The sequence below is a fragment of the Lycium ferocissimum genome, chromosome 2, assembly GCF_029784015.1.
Source record: "Lycium ferocissimum isolate CSIRO_LF1 chromosome 2, AGI_CSIRO_Lferr_CH_V1, whole genome shotgun sequence".
NCBI classification, from domain to species: domain Eukaryota; kingdom Viridiplantae; phylum Streptophyta; class Magnoliopsida; order Solanales; family Solanaceae; genus Lycium; species Lycium ferocissimum.
The window spans coordinates 45746856-45769371 of NC_081343.1; the positions used below are offsets into that span (position 1 = coordinate 45746856).

Sequence of the window (22516 nt, forward strand, 5' to 3'; positions counted from 1 at the left end):
CACTCCTACGCCACTCAAGTACTCACTAGCCCCTTTCTTCTTTAATTTCTCTCAATGGAGTGGCCTGGATTTCTAGAGAATTCAAACTCTCAGGAGCCCACATTTGCTTTGTTCGGTGCAACATCTCACGATAATCGTGAGGTTGCTGCACAATCAGACCAGTGGACTCCTGAAGAGAAACAATTTTTTGAGAATGCCTTTTCTAGTTTCAATAATCTAGGTTCTCAAACTTTTTTTGAATATGTTGCTTCAAAACTCCCCCGTAAATCAATGGAGGATATCAAAAACCACTACATAACCCTTTTTAAAGACGTTGAAACGGAGAATCCCATCCCAAAAGATAACGTTGTTGTTTATGATGATGATCATCATCAGCAGCATTACCAAGTGCCACAAGAAGATGACTCGGACATGGAGGCCGCTGTGAATGACGTGCCGCCTCAAGTGGAAAACAACCGTCCACGCCGCCGACGGGGTATTCCATGGACTGAAGGGGAACACCAGTAAATTCTGCTTCTTTTTTCTTAAAACTTTTTAGCTATGACTAACTTACACATAAATTATTTTACAAATTTATTTTTATGTTTTATCACACATTTCTGCATGTTAGATTTGATTTTATGAGTTTGATTTCGTTGTGGCTTCTTGCTGAGGAGTTTTAAATTTGAGTTGTTTTATTTCTCGCTTTTGTTTTTTCATTGATGTATGCATTCATCTTTTCACTCTTTCTGATTTAAATATTTCTTCAACTTCCTATGAAGGCTTACCTTATTGTTCATGAAAAAAATATTTCGATAAAAAAGAAAAACCTTGTTAGACCATTGAATCGTAAATTTTATCATAATCAAGACAACCAAATTCTTCTTTCGAGATTGTAATTTGTAATTTTGCAATTGATTTCATTTATTCTATTGTCTCCATGTAGTCATCATTAATAATCTCAATTTTGCTATACCGAAAAAAAAATTGTGCCCTCATTTTAATCAGTTTGTATATATATATATATATATATATATATATATATATATATATATATATATATATATATATATATATATATATATATATATATATATAATTTTCTTGATAACTTGTTATATTAGGTAACCCCGTTTTATTTTCATGATTACAAATATCTTTTGTGTGGCCTGATAGTATATTTTCTTTATACTAACGATGTAGTTAACAAAAACTCATTAACTTAACTTTCTGTTACAGTCTTTTATTCCAACTTTCTTTTGTTTTTGCTATTTCTAAAATTAAACAAATGTACCTTTTTTTTTTTAACCATGTCGCTTGTATATATAGGTTGTTTCTCATGGGACTGAACAGATTCGGGAAAGGAGATTGGAAAAGCATCTCAAGATACTATGTTGTTACGAAGACACCAACTCAAGTGGCCAGTCATGCCCAAAAGTACTTTTCTCGTCGTAACAATATGACTCCAGCGGAGCGTCGTCGTCCAAGCATCAACGACATTCAAACTGTCACCCTTAACCTTAGGACACCGACGACAGCTCATGTGGCCACGACTCATCCGATCAATAATGACGGACATGTTTATAATAATAATCATCCAGTTGGATCTTCATCAACGCTCTTTCGCTATCCTAGTTACACCTTTGGTGGTCCAACTTTTAACAACAACTCCAATACAGATTTTGGGAGATTTGTTAATCAGAGTGAAGCATCTGGTAGCAGCTCATCTGTTATGGGGCAAAATAATAATAACAACAATGACAATCTCCATAGGCCAATGTCACCTCGTCCTTTCCTTTCGATGTACTTGTCTTCTGCTGGAAGGAATAATCTCGAAGTCTAATCAAAATCGAGCATCTATTTAGATACATTTGTTGGATGAACCAAAGCATGCTTAGAATAAATTATGATAGTGTTCGATTTGGGTTAGGGAAAGGCAGGTATTAAGTTTTTATAGGATTTTGGGGGTTTGCTTGTAGTGTGGTGGGAGGGGGGGGGGATGGGGAGGGATATTGGTTTTCATGTTGTCATCAAGACATAATGTATTAGAAATTATGAATAATAGAATATGAAATTTAAAAATTTGTTGTTGTTCTTCTCGCAAGTCGCAAAGGATAATAGTTTGAGAAAAAAGAGCTTTCTCTTATGATTGTTATCTATACCCATTATAGCAAATAATCTTATCGAGATGATACATCATGGTGCATAGGAATAGGATAGTTGAACTGATTGTGTCACAAATAATTAGATTTAACGTGGTTATAGATATGAATTGGCTACTATCATGTCACGTTACAATTAAATCATGCCATAAAATGATGTTTGACATTCAGGGGGAGTCGTTCTTTGGTAGAACGACATGATAGTAGTGCTTGTGAGCAAGATCATATCTTTCGTGAATTAAAATTAAAAAGATGATCAACAGAGATGGTTTGGAGTTTATTGCGTTTTACAGTCCACTACAGGCGAACTAGAACTCTGCTCCTACTCATAATCACACTTTCAGTCCGCACTGATTTTCCAGATATGTTCTCGTATGATTTATCGAGTTTGCCACCTATGCATTAGATTGGATTATGTATTTACTTGCTATTGGGGAGATAGCCTATATATCTAAATACTCATTGGTGTCCGATGGATCCACTAGAGTTGAAGGAATAGAATGAGCATATATTACCTCTTTTACAAATGATTTGTTAGATCCAGTCTGTCAGTTATGTTTGCGAAAATAATGTACTTGAAGAGTATAAATAAATAAAATGAAAGTTTTAAGCCAACGTGCGCCAATGGTTTATCGGTAGAACAGTAACCTGTCACGGTAAAGACCTCGATTCAATTATCAAATGTTCATCTTTATAATTGTTTAATTTAAGAAAATCGACTAAATCAATCAATTTTTTTCAAAAAAAAAAAATTCTCTCAGTCGATTTTTGATACCAACGTGCCATTTCGACAACCCATTTCGGTTAATTTTTTGTCAGTAATTCCAAAATACTGATCACCTGCATTGATTTTTCCGTCGGTAATGGACCTCTTTGTAGTAGTGACTCAAAATAAAATTTCCCATGAAGGGTATGAAAAAAGAGACCTATAAAAATTTGATTCTTTTTTCCTTTTCTATTATGGGTAGGGAAAAGAAATTGAATTGGACATATCTCTTCTTTTTTTTTTTGGTTAAAGACATATCTATTCATTTCACGTTTTAGTACGCTACTGAGCAGAATTGAACTTAATGGTCAAAATTGATAGATGGAGACGATCTCTAATTTTCTACTAGAAGAGCCATAATATGGACGACCAAGGGCAATATTGGAATTTCAGATTTCTTAGATGGTACGTGCAGCATCTTCTGGCTGTACATTTGATTTAGTTTACCAAGAAAACCAAACCCTTTTGAAAGAATTCCTTTTACGTCCAATCTCCTTTATTCAAGCTTACACGTGGCCTACATGTATTTCTCAGTGGACCCACTTCTATTTGTGATTGAGGCTGACAAGTTTTTGCATATAGTAACCTTCTACTACAGCTAATTTGATTCTAGAAAATTCTTCGTATAGATGTTGTACCAAATGTATATAGTAAAACACAATCAAGATGAAAAAAACAAAAACTCCGCAAAGCCAAAATATTCTTAGATGGACTCTTCCTCTGTTTTTCCTTACTCTATTTATATCAGTTACATTCGGATTACTTAGAAAGGCATGCTTAGTAATTAAAAACGATAATTTCCATGTTTGATGCTTTATGTTTTCATTTGATTTTCTCACGTGTTTAACAAGAACTAATTCTAACCACATTTCATTTGCAGATTGGTAAACTCTTTAAAAAGTCTATATAGAGAAGTATTTTGTATAGGATTTGGGAAAGTTTTATGGCTTATAAACATGCAGTTTTGGTTTTTTATTAGCAAATCTATAAAAACTAGTATATATATTTACTAATTGATTTTTTTACTCGAAACTTAGTGGACTAAATTTTATACTTAGTTGTTAACCTATTTGAAGATATTTCTTTTTGTCAGTTATAATAATTTTTCAGAAAATATCATTAAATCATTTTGTGAACCTTTTATTATGGTTAATTTTGCTCTTGAAGCAAATATATAATACTCCTTGTTTACTATTTTGTGAGATAAGCAAGTTATAAGAAATAATTTCTTCTTTCATTTGAGCTATCGTTTTAGTTCTTTACGTCCATTAAAAAAAAGTTACCTTATTAATTAGATGATTTTTGAGAATAAAACAATATTAAAAAGAACAATTTAGTGTTAAGAGTATAGCTGAAAATAATTAAAAACTTTGTGACCAGACTCAACAGCCATTTTGCATTTCATTGTATTTCGAAAACGCGAACATGACCAGACTCAACAGTGATTTTTGTATTTCCTTGTATTTCGAAAACGCGAAAATGACCAGACTAATAAATCGATTTGTATTTCGTCGTATTTCGAAAACGTAAAATGACGTAAATACAACAAAAGCTATTAATTGTAATTTTGCAACTTGTAGCTACAAATTGTTAGAACCTATTAAAAGGTAGCTATTTGTGTAAGATTTTCAATTATCACGGGCCATCATTGCCTAGTTTATTACATAAATACTTCAAATATAAAAAAATACTGAAAAATCAAGTAAATAAATTTTTCAAATGCATTTAACATAGATACGAACTTACCATCATACACAAACAACTTACCTTAAACATGTCATTTGTTTCTTTTGTTCGGTATTTGTTTATATATAATTTAGCGAATCAATTACAGATCGTCTACATAAAAAGATTATCTGAGCCAATTTTATTCAATAAGATCCCAAAACCTGAATTAAAATTAATATATGTCCAATTCCCCCATACATATTAGAAAATGAAAAATATTTAAAAAATTCATAGATCTTTTTGTTTAGTCCCTTCATACTCCCTGCCAAAGCGGACAACATCAATATTTGGAAGAACCCATTCAAAAATAGGCAATGAGTGTAATCTTTCACCAAGAAATTTTTACATTTGGGTCCTTTAAATGGGTTTTTCTCAACTATAAAAGGACACAATTCCTTGACTCTAAAACATGAACTAAGTGCACAAATAAGAGAAGTTATAACTCCATGCAGTCAAGTCACTAGTGAATAGCATTGCCCTTTTTTCAGCTTCTCCATCTCTTTCATTTTATTTTATTTTGATATGTTGGTTCCAAGATTTCTCATAATGTTTTAGGCTACTTTTTAAAGGGAGACAGATATAAGTTGTTAATTATTGATCTTATTCTGAAAATATATTTAGGTGAAAAGATTTATACTTTTCAATTATATATTAATTCTACACACTATGAGCCTTTGATTAATAAGGTTGTTTCAACAGGCGTTGGAGAGTTTGAATTATATCTTTTGAAACTAATCATGTTTTGAAACTGATTTTTGCGAATTGCATTTGGGATCTGACCATTATTGTTAGCTCCAAATGCATTCACAACAAATCAATTTCAAGACACAAAAGTTTTCATATTGATTAAATCATATCGTAGATGGAAAACATCTCAAGATTCAATGAAGCCTAACTCGAACTCTTCTAGGCCTTTTGATCCAATCCTCAATCAAAGCCTCATAGTCTGTAGACATGATATACAGTTGGAAATTATATGTTTTTGCACATAAATGCCTTTTCAAGATATGGTCACTTGTAAATAGGAGACCGGTAATTAACACCTTACCACTGGACTAAAATCTGTGAATCCACAATTAAAATCTTTTGACCTAAGACAAGCAAAAATTAAGAGCAGCAGTAAAACTCTAATTCATAGAAACACTACAAAGAACATGCAGCATAAACCACAGAACTCAAACATAACTGTTGATCAATGATTGCCTCATTGCATCAACAGTAGACCTAGGTTGAGCCTCTCTCAATTCGAATACGCTGTCAACAACAGACAACTCTTCCACTGTAGTGTCTGAGCCACAAAATGCTGCCCGGTCATTAACGGTCAATCCAGCAGCTACCACATTACTACCATGATTCACAGTTCCTGCCACCAGAGGAACCTGAAAAAAAGGTGAAAGCTCGTCCTATTCTTAAATGGATGTACCAGGATGGACCTGTTGTTCCAAAATAAAGTTTCACACAAATAAGGAAAAAGAATAACATAGTTATGTGTCTTGTTGCAGTAAACACAATTCCCCTCTCCTTGTTCTCTCCAGTGAAGAAAATTGTACTTACCAAGTCCCCTTTGTTGGATAATGTACAATATCTGCCAACAAGAACATTCCCAGCTATCGTTTGCCTAAAAACTTCAACGCCGAGAACATCCACAATCATCTCTTCAGTGCCCTGGTAAAAATAAAAGCTAACATGAGACAACACAAGAATACAATAAGCAAGCTGTACACTCTATTAAATGACATTAGGTTAACTTTCAGGATCTAACCTACTCCGGAATCCAATTTATCCCAAAGGAGTAAAAGGCTATTGCTGAATCTTGACAACCTCAGGTTACAGTTAAATATATTCATGTCGTGACAAACTCCAAAGCTCGTCATCAGTATATGGTGATGATAGGATATGTTTAAATAGCATAAAGCATGGTAGAGGTAGCAAGTGCAGTAGTAAAAGAGAAGCGCCCAGGGCTAACACGAGGAGGTGAAATGTATCCCTTCCTAGAGCTAAACATAGTGTAAGATGCCATAATATCATACCAGTGACGCTTAAGTACTAGATAACAGAAAACTTTACATAAAGGACCAGGACTACTAGTTTCAAAGATCTTTTCTCTAGATATGCACATCCTAACACGATAATGCCACAAAACATCACAATTATCAAATTTGACTGCTCTATTTTTTTTTGGATAATGATGGATTTTTTTAATTTTTTTTTGATAACCATGGTGTCCGGGCCTGGCCAGCTTGCTTGCACCTTGATTAAATCTACGGGATACCTGCCACCTCCAACTAGCAACATGTAATCCTATCCACCAAGGCTAGGACAAATGGGAAGAAATCACCAAGTGTTTTTGTCTCTGTTGGGATTTGAATAAGAACCTTGCTAGTTTTCGCTTCAACCCACTTTATCGACCTCAATTGGCAGAGTGTAAGACTGCTCAAATTTTAACAGACCGCTTGTGTTTTTTCAATGACATAAAGGCCAATTCATAGACAATCATTGACAACCAAAACATCACAATTGTTACCAAATGCGCCACTCAGATTTTGGCAAATAGGTCTGTTTAATACCGGAATATATAGGGATGGGGATGAAATTTCAGAGAGCACATAATGCCATTCCATTCTGTAGAAAGAAGCGAAATAATTACCATGTCAAGATCAGGATGTATAAGAGCAACATGATCATTGCATGCTATGCAGTTTCCCAGGGCAATATGTGGCTTGTCAATGCGATGTACCTCAACAGAATCTGGCAGACTATTCCTCAAGTGCTGAAGTCCTTCAACCACCAAAAGAGACACAAAAGCAGATGCAAAGTCAAACTAATAGCGGAGGATAGAAGTGAATGAAAGGTATTATGATCGAGTTAGAATTACATCACAGTTCTACCAAATAAACATGAAATTGTACACAAAAAGCTAAACATCAGTGTTTGAGTCTTTTTTTATATGACGTGCTTAATATTTTCCCCACATATCATTAAGCATGAAATAAAGAAGTTTGCAGTAAGATCTAATACCGCATCCTTAATAGCATTGTCAGTAAACTATCGTTGTAAAGGAAAATAGAACTGGAAGCATTACACTAGTAGAGACTTTCCTGGATATCGTTAATCAAACGCTGAGAATCAATAATCCTAATTTTCCCATCACCAGTCCTAAAACGACCACTGTCTTCTCTAAAGTCATTTAGCCAATGTTCTCTCATTCGAATGCCTCATTCATCCCACCAGAGCGGTGGGGGCATATAGAATTCCAGATATGCTACATGAGAAGAACTAATCCAAAAAACAAACTTCAAGAATGGAATAAGATTTTGGTTGGACTAATGCTTATTGAGATTAAAATATAAGCTGGAAACATTAGCCCAAACGATTTATGATTCGTCGATATTTTGTTAGTTAGTGCTATGATTTAGCAGTGGCATCCCTGGGCCAAAACTGGTGCAAGAGTTCATTGCTGTAGAGCAACCGCTAGTGAAATTGTTGCTAGAACCCACAAATTCGAAGCCGTAACAAGTCCAACTTATATCCCAACACAGAAATAAATAAAGCTTCTCACATGCTGTCTTTCAGTACAATCAATTAGAATGACATACGTTTGCATTATCAACTGTTATTGCACACTATAAATTAACGTGAGCTGGAACTTCCATATTAACACCTAAGTATTTTCTACAGCTTAGAATTCCTAAAATTTAGCTGTCATTGGAAATCCTTGACGAATCCTGGATTTAACCCTTTAATATGGTCAAGTTTAGATAGGCACTATAGTTGTCATTATCACATAAGTATATCCAAATAAATCCAAAGTTCTCATCCATATTCAGTGACTATCAAGAGCGAGTTCATTAGCATGACAAACCCAAACGCAGAACTGAATTTAAAACATATATTCATTGCATGGATCACAAAGAAAATATTAAAATAGAGTTATATTCTATAATGTACATCATATATGCTCGAAAATCGTGAACCAGACGAATAAACCGAAAAATGGAAAATTTTGATTCGCTCAGTTTTCTCGATTTTATACCGAACCCTCTACTGCTGGACCAGAATATGTGCATCCACAGGTAAAATCTTTTGACTTAAGACACCCATAAAAGTAAGAGCAGCAGCTCAAACTCTAATCAATAGAAACACTCCAAAGAACATGCAACATAAATCACACAACTTAAACGTAACTGTCGATCAATGATTTCCTCATTGCATAAAAAATAGCCCAAGGTTGAGCAGCTCTCAACCTGAAGATCGACTTTTAATTTCAGAACTCTATTGTTGATTTTTGTTTCAATGCAAAATGTTGTCCATCATTAAAAGTCAATCCAGGATGGAATGTTAAGGGTATTCAAATGGGAACCAGAGAAAAATTTGGAGTTAAAAGCTCGTCCAAATCATATGGATAGTTATCATTTAATGGAATTGTTGTTCTAAAGTGAAATTTTGGAAACTTAAAATTCATGAAAAATAATAACATAGTGTGTGTGTGGGCCATCCCCACCTGTATGAATTATATATGGAGAGAAAGATGATTAATTAAATCATCTTCATCATATCTCTCACCTAGAAAGTTCAAGAGAAATGGAGAAAAATAAAGAAGGAGAAAAGATCTAAGAACACAGAAAAATAGCAGGTCTAAAAATTGACCATGGAAAATTATTTTACACTAGTAGGTTTTCCATTTATTTGGAGGGTCCTAAACAACATAACAATGATTGTTGGAGCAAATCAGTAATCGTATTGCCTTTTTTTTGCAATTAGGATCTGACTTTGCCTTAATATGAAGAACAAAGTGGAAAAAGGGTGAGTTTAATCTTGTTTTTATATGTTATGGATGATTTAAATGCATTGTTTGTGTGAAAATGAATGAAATTCATGAAAGATTAATGGATCTAAAGTGACAACGTGTGTGTGAGATCCTCAAAGCCGTGTGTGTGTTATATTGTGTAGGAGTGATGAATTAATTTTGTATCATTTTAAGAGTGTTGTTATAGTGTGTGAAAATGGATGGAAATCATAAAAATTTTGTGTGTGAAAACAGAAGTATACTCAACTCTAAATTGGTAAGTTACTGGTGAATTGATTTTACTTAATATTTTGGTTGTTGTTGTCAATGGGATTATGTGATGAGAATGAAGGTATTGAATGATTTGAGTTGAAGTGGTAATTGTTGTGTTGTGCACAAGCAGATCAATGTGTGGTGTAAGGTAAGTATGAAGAACTAATTTCATTTGGTATATTTATGATGTTGTGTTTTTTTCTGAATATGTTGTAAAATGAAGGCTTAATGGTTCAAAGTGAATTGAAATCACTGTTTTGGAACCTAATGTGATCTTAATATGGTTCTTGTATTTTGAGATTAATGTTGTTAAAGTATGGATTGTTAGTATGGTTTATGAATTTGGAAGAAAAGAAATGCGTTGTTGATATTTCCTTGGACTTTGAAGGTTTCGGGTTGCCTTATGTTTTGGTCACATCGGTTGTTTTGAATAATTTTGTGGATTGTTGGAAATATTAATGAATCATATATGAATGGTTTTTGGATTGGTATTTGAACGTTTTGAGCAATCTTTATTTGGATTTTATATATGTTGATTTGAACGTATGAGTTTGGAATGTCGTTTTTGTGCGAAAAGTAAGTTTTAAATTGATGTTAAAGTGCGTTTTGAATTAATGGTTGATGTTGTTTTTTTGTTGGTATTGTTGTTGATGAATTTGGTGTTTTAAGTTCTCGGGTGTTGAAGGCTTAACTTCATGGAAAAAATATTTTGATAAATAAAGTGCTAACTTAAAATGGGATTACAATCATGACTAATGTTTGGTGTCCTTCAATGACGTATTTGTAGATTTTGAGATTTCGAGACTTGAGTTTGGATTAGCTTAGGAAACAATCAAGGTATGTAAGGCTTACCTTTCCTTCTTTTGGGCATGTCTTAGATATGAGTAAGGTATGATATGTTATGAGCCTTGGGGGTAATTCTATTCGAAAAATCCGAACATGTTTATGATTCACATTCGCTTTGTGATGTTGGCATCCTTAATATGGTCAAGCTATGATCCGTATGTCCTTGATATGATTGGATTTGAAATGCTATGTACACGGTTTGTTCCGAAAGGATTTTATGTCTCTCAACGTATGGCTAAATTTCAAAAGTTGCATAAAAGTTATTTTTAAAAAAAGAGTTTTGTTCCTGAAAAACGATTGGGAAAGGAAACTGAACGAACGTCCGTAACTTTCACAAACAACCGAATGGCCTTGATATGCTCAAAAATGATTCCATGATGTATGATGACTATGTTTTCCATAGGCGGGCCCGCCGTAGTCGACACCCGTTCGTGGGTCCGCACTCTATGTACATGAATCGACGATTTTTGAAAGGATATGATATGACTATTATTCCGATTTCAATACGATCTTTTATATCCTTTGAATTTGTAATAATGATTCGATAACAAAGGCGATGACTATGATTTTCGTAGGCGGGCCGGATTGGGGTGACGCTCGTCGTGGGTCCCGCAACTTTTCCTTGTATTGTCTAACGACTTTTTGAAAAGAACTTAATATGACTACCTTTTAGACCCAGTTGAGTATGATTATATATTTGTTTGTTGAGTTCGAAATGTTGATTCGTATACTTATGATTAGGATACGTATTTATGATTTAAAGTTCGGTTTGATATGTTCAAGTGGTATTCGGAAGAAAATCGGTTGACTCTTATTGTGGCTTATAAACGATGGTTCATTTTGATTAACCTATTAAGTCTTTGAAAATGTTTTCAAAAAGGCCAAAGGATTGGTTACCTGAAGAGCTTTTGTTTATGATTGTTATCCATACTCACTATTTGGGTTCCTGGCCGCGGTATGTGTATATATTACCGGTGTTCCGTGGCCGTGTGATTGTATGTGTATATGTGATATTACTTTTTTTGAGGTTCCTGGCCGAAGGTATGTGTATATGTGTATGTGTGTGTGATATTGACCACGGATACTTGGCATATCGGAATGTGTGATATTCGAGACGAAAAAATTGGATATTGACGCAGACTTTTGTGATATGGACAAATTGGATACTTGACCGCAAGTTTTTAGTATGTGATATTGACAACGGATATTGCGCGGTATGTGTGTATATGTGGTATGTGATATGTGATAATATGATGATATGATCTTACCAATAAAAGAAGTCCCTCACTTGAAATCGGGACACGATATGTGTATATGTGATTTTGACGATCTGGATTATGATCGGTCGGTTAATGTCGACTTATATGATTTGTTCTATTTTCCATATATATAGCGAAACGTTTTAAAAAGAAAGCTAACATTTTGGCATTCGGATTATCACATTTGTAATCAAATCACTTTATGTATGATTTGTACTTCTATGTGCAAGCCCTTTGGTATTCGATTTCTATGCTCATTTTACCGCACTCGAGTCCTCCATACTTATGCACTGTATGACCTCGTTTAAGCTCTATCTTTATGCTTTACATGCTCAATACTTCTTCGGCCTACCCCGCTTTCTTCGAAACGTTTCCATGGCCAATCTTTCACCCTCGGCAGTAGGTGATGTTTAGAAGATGTTCACATGCCCAAACCGGATTGGCGAGCTCCGTATTTCTCTATCGAGGCACTGCCACCTTGTACGAGTGCTTTTGTATGGTATCCGAGATGTTGGTAGAGACTTTAACATGTAGGTCGTGTGTGATATGTCATTTTGACGCGAGAGCTACGTAAGCCGATGTATTATTATGCGTTATCTTTAGAACTTGCCATTTGTTTTGTAATTGGCTATGTAAGCGAGCCACCATTTCATCCACGCGTTATGTCCAATGATTCGGTGTGACATCACGCCAATTTTATTTGATTGGAAAAAGACGAAAAGTATGATGTTCTTTGAAAATTTTCCACGCATTTTGACACGTTTTGCGGCCCGCATGATTATGTGTATTACGAAAGTTTTGCGGGTTCGCTCGGCCAAAGGTCGGGTGCTATGTCACACTCTATCGGATTAAAGGGTGTGACACGAAAAGCATTCACGCCATGGATTCTCTTCCAAACCCTATGTATAATAATGATGTAATCATTCAAGGCAATATCACTATTCAAGATGATCCGGTATTCATGTTAGCCACATTCAAGATTCGGTAATGTCACGATGTCACTCGTATGTTAAGATCACCCTAATAGTTATGTGTTGGTACTTTAGTTATCCATACAGACGTTTGATAAATATTGTGAGGTTTGAATTATGAAGGAAGTCCCGCCATAAATTTTGTAGGTTCTAGAGTTAGTAGCAATTCTTAACCACTAGTCATAAATCAAGGACAAACGTGTCCGATTCTCATTCAACGTAGGTACTACTCTTCTCACCCTCATCCGTGTACATGTTTCTATGTAATCACGTATTCGGTTCATGATCCATGACCATGTTCTTGTATAACCATGTCAAGCTCTTATGTTTTATGTCATGTTTCTTACATGTTAACCAATGTGTTAGCCACTCAAAGCCATGTCAAAATTCCCTGGGAGAATTCTTGATCATGACCCATCATTCGAGGACGAATGATCCCAAGGGGGATATATTGTAACACCTCGTGCATTCGGGTTAAGATTGACTCATAAGACGAGGGTATAATGAACCTAATATGAATAATGTGGAAATGGTGTTTGAAACCCAATAAAGACATGAGAAGAGTCCTTGAGCAAAGGAAAGTCGGAAGCTACCCTACAAAACGTGTTTTCAAGTGAGTTTGCACCATGTCTCACTTAAAATGAGTATATGGACAAATATGTAAGGAATTTGAGAAAATTTCCTACTTCAAATTTGTAGATCTTTGAAATACCTTTCCAAAGGTATATTATGGACGTCAAACAAACACCTGTACAAAAATTTATGCTCGTTTTACTAAAATAGTGTTTTGCTGATTTACAGTGAAATCTACGGGCCGTAGATTTGGGCCGTAAAACTGGTCCAGAGAGCCCAAATCACTGTAATTGATTTACGGTGGGATCTAAGGGCCGTAAAAATTTTACAGGCCATAAAATGGGGCGTAAAACAGGTCTGGCAGCAATTTTAAAATTTCGTTTTAAGGCTTTTTCACTTCATTCTTCACATCCTCAAGCCCTAGAATGACCTCCTACCTTTCCCATCATCAAGAACACCAAGGTAAGCCTATTCTAATCACTCCAAGTCAATTCTAATATATATCCTTATAATCTAAACAAGAAATCATCATTCCTAACTTAGGGTTTTCAAGAAAACCCATCTCAAGCAAGATTTTGGAAATCTTCTTCAAAGTTCAAGTCTTTAATTCAAGTTTTGGAGTAATTAAGGTATGTGGAGTTACTATCTATGTGTGGGAACATCATTTTTTTTCCCCACACCTCTTCTTCCATAAAAGTATGAATCTTTACGAAAACTAGGGTTTTTAACCATGTTCATGACAAGCCTAGGTCCATGTCCCATGGTTATATTATGTATTGAATTATTATTAATTCTTCATTGAGTTCTTGATATTTCATTATCATTATTGAGAATCCGTCTGAAATCCATGAAAACCCATACTTTGCATCCCATGGGTTCTTACATGCAAGTTATGAATCATTATGTTATTTTCAAGAAAACACTCTACATGATTTACACGTTTTCATGCAAGTATATTATGTAACTATATTGTTCAAACCCATGTTTTACAAGCTATTTGATATGAAACCGTGTTTATGTTATATCACTTCAAAACATGCTTACAAGTTATTTCATGAAACCATGTTACAAGTTAATTTCGTGAAATCATGATTACAAGTTATTTTACGAAAATCATGGGCTTCTTAGCCAACTATATCATGTTCATGTTTTTGGGAGTTGCTTAGTTAACCGAGAAGGCTCAGTAAAGCCTGAAACTACGTAGCCACCGTAGGATAAGGGTTGTCAGCAAGGAGGCAACACCTTCATTATGCAGTTTGGATCCTTACATGCTTATTGTTATTTAAATCTCATATCCCTGGCAAGGTGTGAGTGTTCTGCTGGTAGGACGCAAGTACCAGATCATGTTGTCGGTTACATTATAGCACTCCCCACGTTACAAGCAGTTATATACATATACATGTATTTTCATTGATTTACTGTTTTAAGACTTTACTCCCGCTTCATGCTCATGTTCAGGTTATATTCAGTTTTAGTTCATGTCTTATACCTATATTATATATATCTATATGTAATTATGTCCATGTCAGATACTCATGTTCATGACCAGGTTTCAGTTTCAGTTTCAGCTCTTATCATGTTATTTCATGTCCCATGTTATTTCATTCGGATTGCTTTACATACAAGCACATTCAATGTCTTGACGTCCCTTTATTGCCGGGGGCTCGCATTTCACGATACGTGTGCGGTTACGGGACGACGCATCCGCTCGCAGGACAGCATTCGTAGCAGCTTATTGGTGAGCCCCATCTCATTCGGGGTTTAGTTAACTCTTTATTTTATGATTAGCTATGCATCTAATGTATGCTGCGGGCCTTGTCCCAGCGATTATGTTTTTCATGTTCAGACTTATGTTAGAGGTTTCATAGACTAAACAAGTCAGTTATGTTATGTCAGACTTTCGGAGTCTCATAGCCATTTTGGCTCATTCATGTTATTTCCGCACTCATGTTTGAACAAGTATTTTGATTAAGTAGTATGACTTATTGCGTTTTATAAAAACTCATCATGCATTCACGTCATATTCCGCTCATGTTATGCCTCATGATGATTCAGCAAGCCATGTGGTTCGCTCGGTCACATGCAGTAAGGCACCGAGTACCGTGTTTTGCCCAGGCCATGGTTCGGGGCGTGACATTAACCTCCTCAACCTTAATACTCCTGCAATACCCAAAATCGTGACGCCTCTTGGTATGTTCCAAATCTCCCAACACAATGTCTCTGTCCCCTTCTTCGTTCACTAGTTTGTGAGAGTATGACTGTCATGTCCGTCTAATGAGAGCTTCTTCTACCAAAACTTTGTCATGCTCGTCCTTGATGCACTTCGCTTGATCCATATCACGTGCCCTCCTCTCTATCGCCTTGGCTAGCCTGAATAATTTCTTATCCATGCCGTTGTTCTCTAGTTCAGCATAAAGGCATTCAAAAGCTACCGTTTTTGCCGTCGAAACCGCCAACTTCGCCTCTTTACTTGCCATCTTATAGAGTTCCCTATTAGTCCATTTCTCCACCTCATCCTTGCTTTCTACCAGCTTCGCATACGCCACCTTCTTTGTTTCCACCTTCCCTTAAACTTCTCCATTCCACCACCAGTCCCCTCGATGCCCACCACGACTACCTGTCGAGACCCCCAGCACCTCCCTAGCTATTATCCTAATGCAACTAGTCGTCCTATCTCACATAATGGTCGCATCCCCATTACTCTCCCAGGCCCCCATAGCAGTCAATTTCTCTCCCATCTCCAGGGCACTAGTCATGGTCAAACTCCCCCATCTGATCCTAGGCCGGTCATCCACGACCCTTTTCTTCTTCTTCATCTTGATCTCTAAATCCATCACCAAGAACTTATGTCGGATTGCAAGGTTGTCGCTGGGAATAACCTTACAGATATGCATATTATACAAATAAAACATACATATGCACATCTCACAAATACCAATAAAAGAAATAAATTAAAAAATCCATATGCATATTACACAGATATGAACTTACATCATACGCAAAGAACTTACCTTAAACATGTTCTTTGTTTCTTTTGTTGGCATATATTTATATATAATTTGGCGAATCAACTTGAGATCATCTAAATCTATCGATTTTGACTCGAGTATTTGAGCCAGTTTTATTTAATAACATTATAAAAATTCAATTGAAATAATATGTCCAATTAAATACTTTTCTCCCCCATCATAATAGAAAATAAAAAATATTTTCAAATTTTCATAGATCTCTTTCTCTAATCCCTTCATATTCCCTACCAACGCGGACAACATCAATTTCGAAAGAGTCCATTCAAAAAGAGGCAATGAGTAATCTTTCGCCAAGTAATTCTTACATTTTGGTCCTTTATATGGATTTTCTCAACCTTGAAAGGATACAATTATTAAAAAAAAAAAAAAAAAAAAAAAAAAAAAAAGTTATTAACAATTTTGCATCTCAAAAAGTTAGGAAAATAAAATTTCAAAGGTTAAGTCCTCTCGTCATTATTGGCTTAAGGCCACACATACTGTTGACCTGCCCCTGACTAGGGTCCAACTTTAATTTGACCTTCCCAATTGAAATACTGCAATACTAGTAATCTTTATTGCTAAAAGTAAAGTACGGATAGTGTATAATTTAGGAAAAAGTACGTATCGTAGTTCTGGCAATTGATCGATGCCATATTTAAGCTCTCAAGCAAAATAACGAACAAAAGTTGTTTTCAGCAAAAGGCAATAAGTAACTAAACGTACTTAATAAACACTTGAAAATAGGAGAACGTAGTTAATTTTTTACAACTGGACCAAAATTTGTGCATCCATAGGTAAAATTAAGAGCAACAGCTCAAACTCTAATCCATAGAAAAACTCCAAAGAACATGCAACATAAACCACAGAACTCAAATGTAACTACTGTCGATCAATGATTTCTTTATTTCAACACCAATCGCCCTAGGTTGAGCATCTCTCAACCCGAATACACTGTCAATAACAACCAACTCTGTCGCTGTAGTGTCTGAGCCACAAAACGCTGTCCAGTCATTAACGGCCAATTCAGCAGCGATCACATTACTACCCCTATTCACAGTTCCTGCAACCAGAGGAACCTGAAGAAGAATTGAAAGCTCGCCCAAATCTTCAATGGATGTACCAGGGTGAACCTGTAGTTCCAAAACAAAATTTCACCAAAATTAGGAAACCTATATTATAACATATTTCTGTGTCTTGTAGCCCCTGCAACTGTCAACAAGGTGCAGTAAGCATATATCCTCTTCCCTTGTTCTCCCATTGAAGAAAATTGTACTTACCAAGCCCCCTTTGTTGGATAAAGAACAATAGCTGCCAACAAGAACATTCCCAGCTATCGTTTGCCTAAAAACTTCAACGCCAAGGACATCAGCAATCATCTCTTCCGTGTCCTGGTAAAAATAAAAAATAAAAACTAACATGAGCACAAAACAAGATTATGATAAGTAAGCTGGACACTCTATTAATTTATCCCAAAGGAGAATAATCCTATTGCTGAATCTTGATGGCTATAGTTAAATCCATATTCAGGTCGTGACGAACTCCAAAGATCTCTATGAGTATATGATGATGATAGATTATGTTTAAACAGCATAAAATATGGCAGAGGTAGCGGTAGTAAAAGAAACCACCGCCAAGGGCTAACACGAGGAGATGAAAATGCTTCTCCTAGGAAAAGTCAATCAAGATATCCCCTTCCTTGGAGCTAAACGAAGTGTAAGATGACACAATATCAGATTGAAGACGTTTTTTTTTATAAGGTAATATTTTATATCAAATGGAAGACGCTTAAATGAATAGATACTGGAAAATTGTGCATAAAAGGACTAGGGCTACAATTTTTTTGATAACCGAGAAATCCCCAGGAGTGGAACTACAAGTTTCAAAGATCCTTTCTCTAGTTATGCACATCCTAACACAGTAATACCACAAAACATCAATAATACCACAAAACACAACAACTATCAAACCCGACTGCTCTAATTTTAACAGACCACTAGTGTTTTCTGAAGAATAAAATCGAGAAAAGGCCAATGCATAGATAATCATCGCCAACCAAAACATCAAAGCCGTTACCTAATGGCGACACTGAAATTTTGACAAATAGGTTTGCTAAATACTTGGAATATATAGAGAGGGGAATGAAATTCCAGAAACCACATAATGCCATTCCATTCTGTATGAAAACAAGTGAAACATTACCTTGTCAAGATCAGGATGTATAAGAGCAACATGATCATTGGATGCTATGCAGTTTCCCAAGGCAGAATGTGCCTCCTCAATGCATTGTACCTCAACAGAATGTGGTAGACTATTCCTCAAGTGCTGAAGTTCTTCAACCACCAAAAGAGACAGAAAACCAGATGCAAAGTCAAAGAAATACCAGAGGATATAAGTGGAGGGAAGGTATTATGACCAAGTTAGAATGACATCACAGTCCTACCCAATAAACATGAAATGTAGAATGAAAGCTAAACATCATGATCTATAGGGAGCGTGTTTGAATCTTTGACGTGCTTGAATCTTTTCTCCACGTATTATTAAGCATTAAAATAAAGAAGTTTACAATAAGATCTAATCACACATCTTTAATAGCATTGTCATTAAACTATCACTGTAACGGAAAATAAGCATTACATTAATAGACTTTCCTGGATATCATTAATCATGCATTGACAATCAACAATCCTAATTTTCCAATCACCAGTCCTAAACCGGCTACTCATGTTTTCTGTAAACTAATTTAGCCAATGTTTTCTGATTTGAACACCTCATTCGTCCCATATCAGCAGCGGGGACATATAGAAAGGAAATTCCAGCTATGCTACACCATAACTATGCGAACTAATCCCAAAAACAAACTTTAAGAATGGAATAATGCTTATTGTGATTAAAATGTAAGATGGAAAAATTAGTCTGAATGAGAATCAAATTGTTAACATTTTGTTAGTTTATAGTATATGATTTATCAGTGGCCTTCCAGGACCAAAACTGCTGCAAGAGTTCAAGCAAAGCAATGTTGCAGACCACCAACAACTAATGAAATTGTTTTCTTCTAACCCACAAATTCTGTCATAGCAAGTCCAACTTATACCAGTCGCCAGCATAGAAATAAGTATTCGAGACGCTCTATTTGAATACAAGAGACTAGATTGACATATGTTTGCTCGATCAACAGTTATGGCAGTCTATAAATTAACATGAGTTTGAACTTCCATATTAAAAGCTGAGTAATTTTTGTATTATAGTATTCCTAGGTATTTTCTACAGCTTATAATTCCTAAAATTTGGCTTTCATTTGAAATCCTTGAATAATACTGGATTTAAATTGGTAAAAAATTATTAACATCGGATGTTTGCAATGGTTGAACTCGTCCTATGTATGGAATCCTATTGGAGTATCACAGATGAAAACTAAAACTAAAAGAAAAAACTATAAACTCTAGAACTGAATACACATAGCACAGCGAAATATGTTATTACCTTGAGGTGTAGTGGTGTAAGGCAAGAGAAGCCCGTTTTTGTTTCCTGCAGAAAATTGGAAGTTTGAAGCTTAGTTCTCACAGAAAAATCGGAGGGCAAAAGGGCTTTAGAATTCCAGAATATAGTTAGAATATTTGTTGAATACCAGCACAGAGTCTTCCAACTGACCAGCTTCCATTAATGGATGTTTTAATCACTGGAAAGCCTCGAATAACACCTAACTCATCCTCAAATGTACTGGAAGGAAAGCACAAAAATTACAACTCTTTCCATAATACAATTCCAGTAGAAATGGGAGAGTCAACTTCTCTAGAAACAGAGAAAGTTAACAAGAAAGACACTTTCTTAATTTTAAATCTTTCTATAACCCCTGCTTAAGTATTTATATTCCATTCATGTTTCCGTTTTTCATCATTCCACATCATTTTTTTCTCTCTAATCTTTTAGAGCTTGTTTGGATGGTTGTTACCTATTGTATTATATTGTGTTGTTAGTTTAAATACAATGTTTGTTTTGATTGTTACTTATTCATTTTATGTCACGACCAATTTGGTGTGATCGCGTCATTATTTTTTTTCTTCTCATTTTGTCTTGCTTAGTACTATCTAATAATCAAACTTAATCCTTTACCGTACCTTTTTTATGATAACTCTATACCGAACCCTACTTTTCTTGTAGGTTTATTCTTCAAATTGCTAAAGTCTAACATTATGTAACGACAAAAAACGACACAATCTATCTAAATGTTGTATTCATTAAAACAATACAGTACAACACAATACATTATAAACTAATAGGTAACAACCATCCAAACAAAGTGTGTGTTAGTTTAAACATCAAGAAAGATGAACCTGTAGAATTTTTCAGAACCCCGAATACCAACTAAGCAGGATGCATTAGTCAGCTTGGAATAAACTCCAATATCACAAGAATTCTCAAATTGCAGCCCTACATATTAAAAAAGGAACCTTCACACACATAAACAAATACTACAATTGAATATATCAGAATGAAACAATCTTATAGTAACTCACTAGTGGCCATGACTTGCTAAAAAGGACACAGCTCCTACAATTTTTGAAGATTCTGCCAACAGCCAATCAGACAACTTCAACAATTAGTATTCTTGGTAAACAAAAAATAATTACACATACTCTTCTTACTATCAAACTCAGTAAATACTTCTAACATTAACAGAAGGGGGCAGTAAAAACTTGAAATTTATGGCTTTTACTCCCAAGACATAAACAAGCAGTATAAATATTTTATCTGTGGGGCTTATTTTTGGCCTTTTTCTTGAGATAACATGGGAACCAAATAAGAACAGAAGGCAACTTGTAAAATCACAAAGTTCAGGTTTTTGTTTTTAAGCTAAAGGACATATAACAGCATATATAACAGCCAAGTTTTTTCGGAACAGATTTTTCATGTTATATTTTACTTTTCTAGAACATCATTTTACCTATAACAGTAATTTTTGATAATATAATAATTAACCATCTTTAAAAAAAATAGAATATCTATTGTTACTTGGATGGGGATAGACGATCCAACGATTCAATTCTTAGATTCCCTGAAAGCAATTGGATACCCGTTTGCTGTATGTTTGGACACAAATCTTCGTCAATTCAAGTGTTATATCACCACTAAGAGATTGAAATACGAAACAAGCTATAATTATAAATTTCTTCAATCAATCTTGAAAGAATTTAATTTTCAAGCAAATTTAAAGTGTGTCTTGTGACTTAAAACTTTATTCATTCAGTTATGAATTTATTGACATTGTATTAATTTTCTTTAATGTTTAGTTAGCGAAGATGCATATCTTTGAGATTTAAAATTTAAATAATTTTGTTATTTTTTTATAGCATTAAAAAAAATTAAAAATTAGATTTTATGCATCTTTTCTGCTTATAGCAACCAACTATTATCTAAAATGTCAAATGTTGTTATACATGTATAACAGCCATTATCTGTAACAAGGAAAAAAAATTTGAACCCAATGATGCTGTCATAGAGAGGTTTGACTGTATACTTTTTAAAATGATATAATATTATTTGTTGGAATCTGTGGTACACTTAATTAAATGTTGAGTTATTTACCTAAAGGACTAGAAATCAATTCCTACTTAATATATTTTTTCCCTTTTTTTTTCTAGTGGTGCACTATGTTGATGGGATTTTTAAAAAAAAAAACATAATATAGGTTATTTTTTAATTAAAAAAAAATGTCACGTGACTTCAAGAAAAAGTCTAACCATTTTTTTAGTAGACATACTTTTTTAAAGCCACATAGTAATTTTTTTCTGGTGGGTCGGGTCTAGTTCGTTTTAAAAAAATATCTCTGTGACTTTAAAAAAATAAGTCTACCCATTTTTTAAAACGAACCAGACCCACCCACCAGAAAAAAAATTACTATGTGGCAAGTATGTCTACTAAAAAAAATAGTTAGACTTCTTCTTAAAGTCACGTGACATCTTTTTTAATTAAAAAATAACCTAAATGATTTTTTTTTTTAAAATCCCGTCAACAAAAAGTGTATATTTGCACCATTTTGTAACGGCAGGGGTATATATACACCACTTTTGGAACGAGGGGTATATCTGCTCTAAATCGCGAAGTTGAAGGGTATATTTGCACCTTTTCCCTTAGAAATATAAACAAAAATATAATAAAAAATAAGAA

General features: G+C 34.6%; 3 protein-coding genes across 3 annotated transcripts; 1 reads left to right on the forward strand and 2 right to left on the reverse strand.

Moving 5' to 3' along the window:
• Nucleotides 1-54: 54 nt before the first annotated feature.
• Nucleotides 55-1822, forward strand: LOC132047640 (transcription factor SRM1-like). Its single transcript, XM_059438658.1, has 2 exons — nt 55-503; nt 1309-1822. Exons 1-2 carry the CDS (start codon nt 55-57, stop codon nt 1820-1822), a joined length of 963 nt encoding a protein of 320 aa, XP_059294641.1.
• Nucleotides 1823-5598: 3776 nt separating this feature from the next.
• On the reverse strand, nt 5599-15820 carry LOC132047641 (eukaryotic translation initiation factor 6-2-like). The gene is given in 4 exon segments (XM_059438659.1): nt 5599-6068; nt 6190-6300; nt 7283-7456; nt 15635-15820. Coding segments are annotated over 4 exon segments (729 nt in total). The 3' UTR covers nt 5599-5810.
• A 1215-nt stretch (nt 15821-17035) lies between these two features.
• On the reverse strand, nt 17036-21176 carry LOC132040139 (eukaryotic translation initiation factor 6-2-like). Its single transcript, XM_059430753.1, has 7 exons — nt 20866-21176; nt 20683-20779; nt 19977-20068; nt 19832-19876; nt 18551-18681; nt 17629-17739; nt 17036-17481 (listed from the first exon to the last, which is right to left on the reverse strand). The coding sequence occupies exons 1-7, from the start codon at nt 20873-20875 to the stop codon at nt 17221-17223; spliced, it is 747 nt and encodes a 248-aa protein (XP_059286736.1). The 5' UTR covers nt 20876-21176; the 3' UTR covers nt 17036-17220.
• Nucleotides 21177-22516: the final 1340 nt, after the last annotated feature.

Bases quoted from the DNA above. Each gene is read 5' to 3' on its own strand.
- LOC132040139 (XM_059430753.1), bottom strand. The intron at 19,877-19,976 runs GTATTCAACAAA...AATTTTCTGCAG, and splicing joins AGTTGGAAGACTCTGTGCTG to GAAACAAAAACGGGCTTCTC. The intron at 18,682-19,831 runs GTAATAACATAT...TGGTGGTTGAAG, and splicing joins TTACACCACTACACCTCAAG to AACTTCAGCACTTGAGGAAT.
- LOC132047640 (XM_059438658.1), top strand. From the start codon at position 55: ATGGAGTGGCCTGGATTTCTAGAGAATTCAAACTCTCAGGAGCCCACA. The intron at 504-1,308 runs GTAAATTCTGCT...TTGTATATATAG, and splicing joins TGGACTGAAGGGGAACACCA to GTTGTTTCTCATGGGACTGA.